The sequence below is a fragment of the Salvia splendens genome, chromosome 3 (assembly GCF_004379255.2).
Source record: "Salvia splendens isolate huo1 chromosome 3, SspV2, whole genome shotgun sequence".
Classification (NCBI taxonomy): domain Eukaryota; kingdom Viridiplantae; phylum Streptophyta; class Magnoliopsida; order Lamiales; family Lamiaceae; genus Salvia; species Salvia splendens.
The window spans coordinates 3,057,709-3,070,511 of record NC_056034.1 but is presented as its reverse complement, the minus strand read 5'-3'; the positions used below and the strand labels follow the sequence as shown (position 1 = coordinate 3,070,511).

General features: G+C 36.6%; 1 protein-coding gene across 2 annotated transcripts; it reads left to right on the top strand.

Moving 5' to 3' along the window:
* The first annotated feature begins 311 nt into the window (after positions 1 to 311).
* On the top strand, positions 312 to 6,985 carry LOC121794379. Of its 2 annotated transcripts, none has more exons than XM_042192513.1 (16): positions 312 to 473; positions 559 to 670; positions 984 to 1,052; positions 1,158 to 1,316; positions 1,413 to 1,486; positions 1,883 to 1,985; positions 2,192 to 2,234; positions 2,348 to 2,410; positions 2,936 to 3,165; positions 4,115 to 4,235; positions 4,326 to 4,414; positions 5,477 to 5,587; positions 5,670 to 5,840; positions 5,926 to 6,069; positions 6,350 to 6,495; positions 6,582 to 6,985. In XM_042192513.1, the coding sequence occupies exons 1-16, from the start codon at positions 419 to 421 to the stop codon at positions 6,734 to 6,736; spliced, it is 1,845 nt and encodes a 614-aa protein (XP_042048447.1). In that variant the 5' UTR covers positions 312 to 418; the 3' UTR covers positions 6,737 to 6,985. The 2 variants fall into 2 exon arrangements, with proteins under 2 accessions (XP_042048447.1, XP_042048446.1); XM_042192512.1 differs by having other exon boundaries at positions 6,567 to 6,985.
* Positions 6,986 to 12,803: the final 5,818 nt, after the last annotated feature.

Sequence of the window (12,803 nt, the reverse complement as noted above, 5' to 3'; positions counted from 1 at the left end):
TTTATTGCTTTTTTTCATTTTGTCCATTTTATTTGTAAATTTTTACTTTATCAATCTATATTAAAATTAAGAAATATGATCAGATTTCCTATAGCGATAGATAATCAATCTTGAAGCTGTTTTTTTTTGTTGTCACACTTTGACTCAATAAAGGCTTTAAAAAATATAATAAAAAGTGAATTAAAAAACTGTGAATTCTAGTTTTATAATATATTAATTTTATAATAACATTAATATAAAATAGAAAATCAATAATAAAAGTAGTACTAATGAGTGGTAGATAAATGCGAGAAATAATTTGAATTGCAAAGTTATATGTGTGAAATAAGAGGGGAAGATGGAGTGTTAGAGGGCTGCTTCTCCATCCGTCGCCGGTGTAATCGGAAAACTTGTTTCGACTCATAAACACCAAATTTCAATGCCGAAATTACTTGATTTATGCATGGCTGCTATTGCCGATGAACTTCTCCAAGGTTATTATCGACTAGCATTTCATTGATCTACATTTATTTGCTGTTTCGCAATCTATTTGCTGAAGAATATCGTGATTGGTTGCAGGGGAGGGTAACGACGATTTCCTTTCGGTTATTTATGAACTGCCGCAAGAACTGTTTGATGGTCTGTTGCCTCAGTTGCCTCCATTAGCACTGCACAAACTGCAAGAAAAATTGTGAGTGATGGTTTGTTTCTAATGAGAAATAATGATCAGTGCTGGCTTGTGCTTATTCGCGAAAACAAAATTAGGGGGCAATTATCATTATCTTTCAATGGATTGAATGATTATTCCATGGCTTGTTTCTGACAAGTTTCTCGCTTTACATTATTATCAGGAAAAACCTTATAGAAAAGTTGTTTACCCTGCCATTTAAAATGAATTAGAGTTGATAAGGTCAAATGAAGGTGTAGATGGTTCTGAAGGGCTTGTGATTTCATAGAACTCATCTTAGCGTATTGAGAGTGCCCTACCCTTTGTCTTGATACAGACCAACCAACTTCATGGAAAGCAGAGAGCATGCCTATGATGATACTAGCGACTCTCTAAAACGTAGAAGGTTGGCAAGAAAGGTGCTTTTGGCATTTCAAAGTAAAATTTTATATTTGTTACATTGTTAGGGAAAGGACTAGCATATATGATCACTGGGCTGTTGTTTGTGCAGATGCGACATTTTAGATACAGCGTGGCGTGCACTATACAAAGCTCGTTGGCCTAGTCTTGATCAGCAGAATAAGACTGTGGCTTGGTTTGATAGAAATAAGGAAAAATGTGAAATAATAAATGATTGGCAGCAAAAGTACTGGGAGACACATTTGCAAGAGTATGTTCTATAACCAAATGTTTTGAGTCATAAAATTTTAAATAGTTGTCATCAGTTACATCATTACGGAAGAGCTGACCTTGCTATTACTTCCAGTTGTGTTGATGCCATAGCAGAAACAGCTTTGCTTCCATCTTATGATGGTTCTATAGGGGAAATACAAATTCCAGGTTAGTCAAACTCGCTCCTTTTGATTCTTCAACATACCCTTGCTGGGCAGAAACTTCATTTCAACAGAAAATAATTGGACTGATGACAGATTACAATATGAAAAACAGAAGTTAGAAGCTTCACTATAACAGAAAAGATTGGACTAGATATATGATGGTTTGATTAAAACTTAAACATGTAATTGTATTAATCTTTGTATGGGTATTTTTTTCTATCATCATTTTATGCATTGGTGTTCTATTATAAATTTGGTACGGACTTTTCTGGTCTTGCTCTTATTTGAGTTTTGTTTTGTTCTTTTATGCCTTATCTCGAGATGATGTTTGTATTAAAGAAATGCTATCAGTTGAGAAATCTAAATCCTTAAGCAAATTGCCCGTATTTGATATATGCAGATTGTATAATGGAGCAGATTGGTTGCAAAGATTACTTGATTAAGTTGCCGCTCGACTCTCTCAAATTTTCTTGTCACTGCCAGCAGTTTGGAGTTTATGTCAGGTAGCCCACGATCATGCACAAACTATGCATTACTTACTTTCGTTTTACTTTCAACCACTTTACAGTGAGGAGCTTTTCTTCCTCTCCCTACAAACTGATTATGGACAAGTATCTGTTGTTCTTTCCTGGTCCACAGTTGATCTCTTATTGTCTTGATGCAATATTAGAAGACTAGGCTTTTTAAAGTTACACTGTTCCTGTTGCAGACGGCTAAGGCTTCCAAATGCATTATGTTCTGCAGAAACATGTGTAAGTTCCCCATTCCTATTATTATTAGTCAAATGATCTTCCATCTGCCACATGTAAGTCAGTTTCTTCATGGTTACTAAAATATGAGCTTGTATCCTTATCACATCTTATAGGAGTTGTTTCAAAACAGTAAGTTGGGGAGTCTCGAGCTTCAGTGGATTAAATCCAATGACCATGTGAGTCTTTGTTCTCATTTTCTTGTATTCTCATGTTTTGTGTAACCAAGTGTCATTCAAAGGAAATAATGTGATGTAAGAGGTCCATGCTAACAAGATTTCCCATGTATGCATGCATAATTATTTAGCTAGCCAAACTTCTTCTTCTATATAAATTTCTTCCTCTAGGTTGGAATATGAGAAGAGCAATGCAATAAATCAGCAGTCAGCTTGAAAATTGTATAAATTCACTGGTTTTCACAGCATTAACAATTGCTGCAGTATGAATGTATTGTTAGATCATGTTGTTACATACAATTCCAATATTCTTTCTTTCTTCATGATAAAAACTACTCCATTAGAATAGATGTTCTTCGTCATCATTATTACTATTATTCTTAAACCTGTATGATTATTGAATGCTACTTATTAAATAAGTTATTTGAGTACATCTTTTGGTCATCGGACATGTAAATTCTAGGAATTAAATTTTTAGTTTCTCATATTTTGGCTAGTCGTTCTGATATGCCCGGCGTGACTTCTCAGGTTGAGGGATTATGTAAACTTCTGAGCCAGAGTACTGAGACTTTAAAATCGATTGAATTTATCCATTGCAAGCTTTCTCCAGATTTTGTCAATGCAATATCCGATTCATTGCACATGACTGGTCTTCAAGTGCATGGAGTTGAGCATTTCTCAATCAAGAGATCAAGCTTTCTCCAGGCTGATTCATCTCCCATTCCAGCCGGACTGGCGTCATTCTTAACATCTGGGAGGTACACACTTATATGTGATTTGTTATATTCAATTATAGGATGATATATTGCTACATTGAATGCTTGAATACACTATCACAACTAACAATACCTAATCCTTTAGTATATTAACACAAAGGATGGATCATAGTTTGTTTCCCCTACTTTCAACGTTTTCAAAAACATGTCCCCAGTTTACGTTTCATTGGAAACCATCAACTTTGGTAAAGATTGATTTATGACCTGACTTACAAAATCCAGCAACGGAATGATGAATCACCTCCCAATTTCTTAAGTGGATTCATAGGGTTCAAGGTTATTTCTGCAATTTTATGTACATAATGTAGATTTTGGCTGGGTGACTCATTATTCTGTTGCCGAATTCTGTAAGTTGGGACATAAATGAAACTTTTTCCGAAGTTGAGGGTTTTGCGAACTGGAAACGTTAGATGGGGACATTCTCGGGAAAACCATGAAAGTTGGGGATACAAATTAGGATTAACCCTAAAAATCTAAAAAGGGCTCGTGGCGATTCAATATATGCTGTGAGTTATCCAAAGTCCAAACTTGTATATAGGAGACTAGACCATTACCAGGTCAATGTGGGACAACAAACAAAGATCAGAGAACTCATGTGTGGGCTGGAATGATCATCGAACTTCCCACGCATGAACCAAACAAATCCATCATCAAATTGGGTCTGCCTTGATACCATGCAGAAAGTGGCACTCTCTCCCTTAAAAGGCCTTATAAGAGGGGATTGTTGTCCAAACTTATATATAGGAGTATAGGACACAAGACCATTACCAAGTCGATGTGGGAGAACAGATAGGGATCTTAGCACTGAAACTTGCCTCTGGCATACACTAAATTCTTATACTTGATCTAGAATCTACAATCTAGAAATTTTATTTTCTCTTTCTTGTTATCATTCATTAATCTGGACCTAAGCCAAATTTACTCTTGGCAGGTCCTTGCAATCGTTAACTTTATGTGATGGCCATCTGGGCCGAAATTTTGCTAGGGGGATTTTTAATTCCCTCCTTGATGCCTCATCCAGTCTTTCCAAGCTAGACCTCTCAGAAAATAGTGTCAGTGGACCTTCACTGGTTATTAAGTATTTCCCTTGCATTGATTCTTTGGTTGAGTAAAGAGCATGATTTTAGATGATGTGAATGCAGATCTCGGGATTCCTTTCTCAGTTTCGGTGGAGACCATCAAGTTGCACTTTTAACAAGTCATTGCAGTCAATACGAGTTCTCAACTTAAGGTGATTTAATAAGTTAACTCAAAGTACTTTGATGATTAATTAGTAGTAGCATTTTTTTCTGGATCAATTTATTTCGCCTATCATTAACTCAGCAACATTTAAACCTAGCCTACTTTCACGAAGATGTATTTGAGCTGTTTATTCTTGTCAAACAGATCATTATCTGTTTATCATAGATAACTAGAGAAGCAAGTGGCATTTACTTGAATCATAGAGTTCACTAAAATTGTTAGCAGTTTAAGTATTTTACTCTGTACTAGATCGTACGTGAGAATATCAAAGTAAATTTGTTGCATTAGTTAACAAGAGCCTGTGATATAAAGTATCAGAAATTGAATGGAAGGAGACAGTTTGAAGCAACTCCTCTGCAAGCATGCTGAAATGATTGCAAATATAATATCTCTATCTTCGGGAAATATCAGAGCTTGGAGTTGCTGAGAAAGATCCTGCTAAGACTTTGATTATTTACTTTTCTGGAAAGTACAAGATAGGAGAAAGATGAAACAGGCCCAGCACTCTGCTCTCATAAATCCAATCCTGGCCTTAAAACAAAGCTAAAAATGCCCAAAACATTTTTAATGCATTTTGTTGGTTTTGTCTTGGAAAGAAATACGATATTGTTTGCCGAATCCCTTGATAATGTATAAGAGAGGTTGAAGTTCTCACTAGTCATAAAAGTTTTGAAGAACAAAAATTTAATGATACCGATATGCCATAGTAGAGACTGGAGTAGGATGATAGTAGAATAGTTTCTCGAGGATGTTTGATAGGACTTCTTGCACCTTGGTGTAAGTCTACTCATAAGAACTTTCATTTATATAATTCGCCTTGACATGTATCTATGCTTGCCTGTATCCCTATTTTGTTTTGCCTTCCACTCTTCCCTTTAAAAATATCTGGACCAAGACTCATTGAGGGGATCCAAACCCCTAATTCTTCTAGATGTTCACTTACTGTATTCCAAATGAGAATGTTTTTAGCAAGATGCAGTGGGAGCTAGATTTACATCGAGTGCATTAGTTATTTTTTATATTATTTTCCCTCTTTTTTTCTGATCTTCAGGTCATGTAACTTAGAACAGGATGATGCAGAGTCTCTCAGGCACGCTCTGAACTGCATGCCTAATTTAGATAGTCTTGATTTAAGTGACAATCCAATTGAGGATGGAGTCGGGTAGGCTGGCTATCTCATGTCTCCCCTACCTTATATTAAGGTCTACTGAAAAATAATTATTGGTATTTTATTTTTTCTTCAGGAGCCTGGCCACCTATTTTACTGAGATATCTAGCAGAGATGTACCCTTTACGAATCTGAAACTTGAGAATTGTGAGGCTTCATGCAAACAAATGGTTGAACTTCTTGGAGTTCTTTCAACTTTGAATGAACCTCTTCATGTGCTTTCGATTAAAGGCAATATGCTTGGCAGGTATTATTGTCTGAAAGTTTTGCTTAAGACTCTACTATATCTTTATGACTTATAGTGAAGAGCCATAATTGTTTGCTATCCCCAGTAAAATTGGGGCACCCTTGGGTAAATTTTTGTGCACAGGTGTCTTATCCCTTGATGCCGAAGACATCGGACTTGGCTCTTCCGGTTTTCTACAAGCTGCCAAGGAAATATCAGTAGAATTGAAGATTGCTTACATAAACATTAGGTACACCAAGTTGACACTTTTTTTATTACTATTATATTTACTAGTACGTTATTTTTGAAGGACTTGAAGGGTGGACATGAGTTCATCTACACACTTGAATTATTAACGCTTTTCTTGTAATTGAGTCTGAAGTGATTTTGATGGATTTGAGATCTCTCGTTATTCCTCTTCTCAAATCAAATCATTCAATCCAAATACACTCTTTAAGTGCTTTCTGCTTTTCATATGTTACATAGATGCACACACATAAATACTTGACATTTTTCTGAACTTGTTGCAGCAATAACCAAGGTGCACTTGGAGCTGCAAAGTTCATAGCGAGCCTCGTTAAACATGCTAACGAAATTGTTGCAATTGATGCAAGATATAACTCAATGCCTATGGATTCTTTATCAGTAATATCCTCTGGCTTGAAAGATTCAAAAGGTGGCTATTTACGTACATTCTCACTGCTATACCAAGAAATTTGGGAACCTTTATTCATTTATTTTACTCAGTATATCCATCTACAGGAAAACTGAAGCATCTGGACTTAGCAGGGAACACTTTCTGTCATCAAATTGCTGATGCAGATTCTGTTTCAGCTGAACTCCAAATCCATGGACAATCTGCCCTTAATGTTCTATTGTCGGTTGCCCCACATATACCATACGACAATGATCCTTAGCTGCATCACCGGTACACTTCTCGAGCCTCAAGTCTTCTTTTGTTTCAGTAGAAGCGGTTCAGGACCAATCTGGCTATGCTTTCAACTTCAAGCATGTATGCAACCTGTATGCATTCAAAAGTTGTGCTGATTACATTTTTGTGTTTAGATATATTGTTCTTTTGTATTTGCAGAACTAGTAATCAGTTTTAACATTTTGCTGAGTGCTGCCCATCAGTTTTAATATATTCAGTGTTTGTTATTTTACTATCTGTTTCTTTTCATTATTGAATCTCAGCGCTTATTTTCTGACATGCAAAAGTGTTTAGTATGTAGGATTGAATCATAATACTTTAGCTTATCATAAACCAATATATTCAAATCCAACCTGTAAAGATCAACCAACCATCTCTATTAAATTTGTTTAGAGGACAAACTAACATAATGAAGTGAGACGAAGTTGACAACAATGTTTATTTTACTTAGGTTATGTCCAAAAATAAGTGGTTGGTGGGGTGGGTTAGTCATGATAGTTGATTTCATTTTGTGTATTATGCCAATCATATCTATATGTCCTTGCACAGAGCTTATCCTGATTCAACAAACAAGCCTAAGAGTGGCTATTATTTCTTGGTGTGACTAATCATCCTTGTAGTTGTGGATCTTGTCAACATTGTTGCTCATAAATCAAGCTCATTTATACACAAATTTACACTTAGGTGGTGTTCGGTTTCCAAGATAAAATAATACCAAGATACAATCTAGGATTGAGTTGTGAGATTATTTTAGTCATAGGGGGTTAAGCTATGACTAATTATCCCATGATTATCCATCTAGGATTGAGCTGTGGGGTTGATTCTCATGAACCAAACACGCTACAAATTTAATCCTAGATACAATCTTGCAAACCGAACACCCCTTAGTTTGTGGGGTTATATTTGGAATGCAACATGCCCTACTTCTGCCAAACAACAACCATTTTCTTTAAACCTTAAAGTTTCGAGTAACCGACATAAGCCGGGACGATTTTTTGCCGTTAATATTTGAAAGGATTCGTTCACTTAACGATGAGAGAACTGCACACGAATTTTAACTCCGGGTTCTTTTAACTCGGGAGAAAAAAGCTTAGCAGAATTTTAACTCTGGTTCTTTTAACTTGGAAAAGAAAAATTTGCATGTCACTCCAAATTTTGCGTTTTTTATACATTGTCATTTATTGATCAATAATAGTATGAAGTGTAAACTTGAAAACTTGTGTTATGTAATTGTGAAGTAAAAAAGAATGACTACGTTGAAACTGAAAAATGTATATATCGAAGTATATATTTTTTAGAGTGGAGTCGAGGCAAATATACCATTCTAAGCTTTCAAAATGAAAAAATAAGATATAGACCAAATAAAGAAGCTAGCAATCATGCCTACATAATTATCAAAACTCGAATTTATTAAATTGGATATCATCAATCTATATATTCGTTCCAAAAGTCTGGTGGAGAAATTTCATAAGGATGATAGAGTTGGTTAAAGTGCAAAAAGGTGATTAAAGTAACGTGCAACTACGAAAGTAAGCTTAAAAAATTTGTACTATGAGATTCTCTCATTGATTAAAATTTAAAATTAGTATGAGGAACAATATTCGGATTATATTTGGATTTACTGACATAGTTATAATTTTATTATAAAAAAAATGTGTAAGGTCGTTTTTTGGTAAGACGGGTCAAGATTTTGATATAAACTCATATTTTGAATAGCATGTGTTTATTTATATTTCAAAATATAAATATATTATTCTATTGAGTCACATTTGGACTAGACAATCTCACAATAGTAAATTTGTTGGTGTAACGCGTCGCGCGAGCGTTCCGTCCCTCCGCAACGGAACGCGGGACGGTGGCGCGCCGCGTAGTGGATGCCCTAACGTTGCACTCGTATTCGAATCTTGGCTTATTTCATAGATTTGACCGGTAAAGTAGTCAAAACAGTTATCCCTCATTTACTTCAGGTTGCATCTTTTAAGCTAATGATTACTGGCACAGATTAAAGCCATAAATCATACTTAAGTTATTAATAACTTATATTACACTCTAGAACTAATTATCCAAGTTTATAGATATTCAATGATCGGTTCACAGCTTCAATCATTGTTTTCTCTAACTTTTGTTTTTTATGTACTAAGTAGTACTATCTGAACAACATGTAATAATGCGTTTGTTTGCAATAAATTAGAAATAATTATTGTTTATTTAAATCATGATTTTATGTTGACTTTTAATTAATCCTATAATATTTGAAATTGAAATATAAATTATAAATTTTCAATTTTTTACAATTGTATCACGATAATCTCAAATCAAATAGTATGATGTGGTAATAAAAACATATCGTTTCAAATAGTATATCGGTATTGTTTTAATTAAAAATCATAATTAAATGGTATCGTGTTGTCCAAAACAACGTCATTTTTTTTGTCACAACATATTTGAATTTTTCATACTAATTTCACTTTTGACAATTATGTGACAATTGCGAAAAAATTAAAAATAATTATACTATGATTTTATATACAATGGAGTATTAATTTTAAAAATTATGAAATTGGGCATTGTAATGCTATCAGATACGCGACTCAATCTTGTTATCACAACGAGATCGATTCCGGAACGAGAAGAACGAATACTTGATATGAAAATGAATAAGCAAAAAAACAATTCTTGGAGAGTCAATGGAAATCTTGTGTTTTATTTGTGTGGAAGATTACAAAAACTCTTGGATGAAAAATTCTTTTTCTTTTTCCACAGCTCGGCTCTATTTAACTAACACTTATCTAACCACTAGTTCAAACCTAACGGCTTTCATTTAAAGCTAACTAACTAGTCGCATCCGACGACGTGCATCAGTTAATAACAACTGTCAACTCCGAACTCGTTTAAGTTCGGCCAACACCGAGCACCAACACCGAGCACTGAGCACCGAGCTCAACACCGAACATTGAGCTCGGTTAATCCCTGAGCACGACTACAAACTCGACCAATCACCGAGCATGATTGCAGTTCGTCAGATCACTGAACAGCATATCGGTCCCTAATCGCCGAACAGTATATTGGTAACCGAACTGAACTGATTGTGCAGTTTTGCCCCAATCCTCATAACAAATCTCCACCTTGGGACATAACTGGACAATCCATAGATTTCATCCATCTTCCACAATCACTCCAGCTGAATCAGATTCACCAAATCCATGCAATACTTCAACTTAAGTCCGGGCAACACCTTTGTTAGCATATCAGCTGCATTGTGCTCAGTAGCTACCTTTTCAATCTTCACTGAGCCCATTTCAACTTCATCCCTCACAAAATGAAGCTTAACATCCACATGCTTGCTCCTCTCATGGAATGTCTGATGTTTTGACAAACATATGGCACTATTTGAATCACATAATACAGTCACAGCTCCTTGATCAACTCCAAAATCCGAGCAGATTCCTTTCAGCCACATGCTCTCCTTTACGGCCTCAGCCATGGAAATATATTCTGCCTCAGTTGTTGAGAGTGCCACCACAGATTGCAAACTCGACTTCCAACTTACAGCAGCTCCATACATGCAGAAAACATAGCCGGATTGGGACTTCCTTGTGTCAATGTTAGTAGCAAAATCAGAATCACAATATCCCAATAGAGGCTGTGCATCAAAATTCTTACTTCCATCAAACAGTATGCCATAATCCTGAGTACCATTCAGATACCTTAGTATCCATTTTAAAGCATGCCAATGCTCCATACCTGGATCTGCCATGTATCTGCTCACAACACTTATGGCTTGGCTGATGTCTGGCCTTGTACACACCATGGTGTACATGATGCTTCCCACTATGTTTGCATATGGGATTTTATCCATCTCTCTTCTCTGACTATCATCTTTAGGGCACTGATTTACACTGAGCTTAAACTGCTGGCTCAGGGGCACACTCACTGGTTTGCTTTTATCCATCTGAAATTTCTTGATCACATTCCTGATGTAATCTTTCTGAGTTAGCCATATCCTTTTCTTGTCTCTATCCCTTATGATCTCCATTCCAAGGATCTTCTTTGCATCTCCAAGATCCTTCATATCAAATTCAGATTTCAGATCACCTTTCACTAACTCCACCTCTTCCTTATGCTCTGCAGAGATCAGCATATCATCTACATACAATAGTAGATATGCCACAGCAACTCCACCTCTTCTCTTGATGAAGACACAATGATCATACAAAGACTTCTCAAAACCGATCTTATGCATGAACTCATTGAACCTGAGATACCACTGTCTTGAACTTTGTTTTAGACCATACAAGCTTCTTTTCAGCAAACACACCTTTCCTTCATTTCCTGGTTGGACAAAACCAGGAGGCTGCTCCATGTAAATTTTCTCTTCGAGCTCTCCATGAAGAAAGGCTGTTTTGACATCGAGTTGCTGCAATTCCCAATTTCTCTGAGCAACAATGGCAAGTAGAATCCTGATGGAGCTATGCTTTACCACAGGGGAGAATATTTCATTATAATCTACTCCCTCCTTTTGTGTAAAGCCTTTGGCCACCAACCTGGCTTTAAATCTGATTTGATTGTTGTTGAAGGCCTCAATTTTCTTCTTAAAAATCCATTTACAACCAACTGTTTTCTGATCAGTTGGCCTCAATTCCAAAATCCATGTGTGATTTTTGTACAAGCTATCAATCTCCTCCTGCATGGCTAATAGCCACTGATCCTTCTCCGGACTCCTTATTGCTTCCTTGTAATTTGAAGGCTCATGATAGTCCATCTCCTCAGCTATGGCCAGTGCATAGTGCATCATATCAAAATCCTGAAATCTGGAAGGGAGCTTGATCCTTCTTCTGGTTCTGTCTCTTGCAACCAGTCTCTGTGGAGTCTTGATGTTACTTTCATGTTCAGAGGATCCACCAACACTGGTTTCTTGTGAATTTCTCACAGTATCTGGTGGACTTCTTACAGCATCAGATGAGGATTCCCTCTGACCCTCCACCTCAAACTCAACAGTCTGAACTTGCTTCATGAAGAAAGGCATTTCAGATTCCCTGAAAATAACATCCCTACTGATGACAACCTTCTTATTCCCTTCCTCACAGCACCATAATCTGTAACCTTTAACTCCAACCTGATAGCCTATCATCACACATCTGAGAGCCCTTGGTTCCAGCTTTCCTTGTTTGATGTGAGCATATGCTCTACACCCAAATGGTCTTAATTTTGAATAGTCTCCATAAGATCCATACCATCTACTATCCGGAGTCTGATTTTCAATGGCAGCAGAGGGGCATTTGTTGATTAAAACAACAGCTGTGGAGGCTGCTTCTGCCCAAAATGGTTTTGACATTCCAGATGCTATCAACATGCATCTTACCCTTTCAAGAATGGTTCTATTTATTCTCTCGGCGACCCCATTTTGTTGTGGGTTGTGAGGCACCGTTCTATGCCTTTTAATTCCTTTTCTCTTGCAAAACTCATCAAACTCATGGGACAAAAATTCCAGCCCATTGTCAGTTCTTAGGCATCTCAAAGGCTTCCCCTTTTCTAGCTCAACTGCAGTACACCACTCCTGAAATTTCTTGAAGGTCTCTGACTTTTCTTTCATGATCATTATCCAAACCTTTCTTGAAAAATCATCAACAAATGATAAGAAATACCTGCCTCCTCCAATGCTATTTACTGGTGCAGGACCCCATATGTCACTGTGAACATATTGGAGAGGTTGTGTTGAGTTATGTTTGCCCACTCCATATGGCAGCTTCTTGTTTTTGCCAAGAATGCATTCTTCACACGATCCAATGGCTCTTTGTATCTCTGAATCAGCCATCTGAATAATGCCTTGCTTTACCAGCTGCATCAGCCCAGTGTCCCCCACATGGCCCAGCCTAGCATGCCAATTGATGGTCTTTTGTGTGTTGTTAGCTGTTCCAGCAACTGCCTCAGCTTTCAGATAATAGAGCACATTGTTTCTGACAGCCTTCATGATCATTTGGCCATCCTTTTTGACAAGCATCTCTCCACCAAAGAGAGTCAATTCGTAGCCATTCTTCTCAAGAAGACCCAAG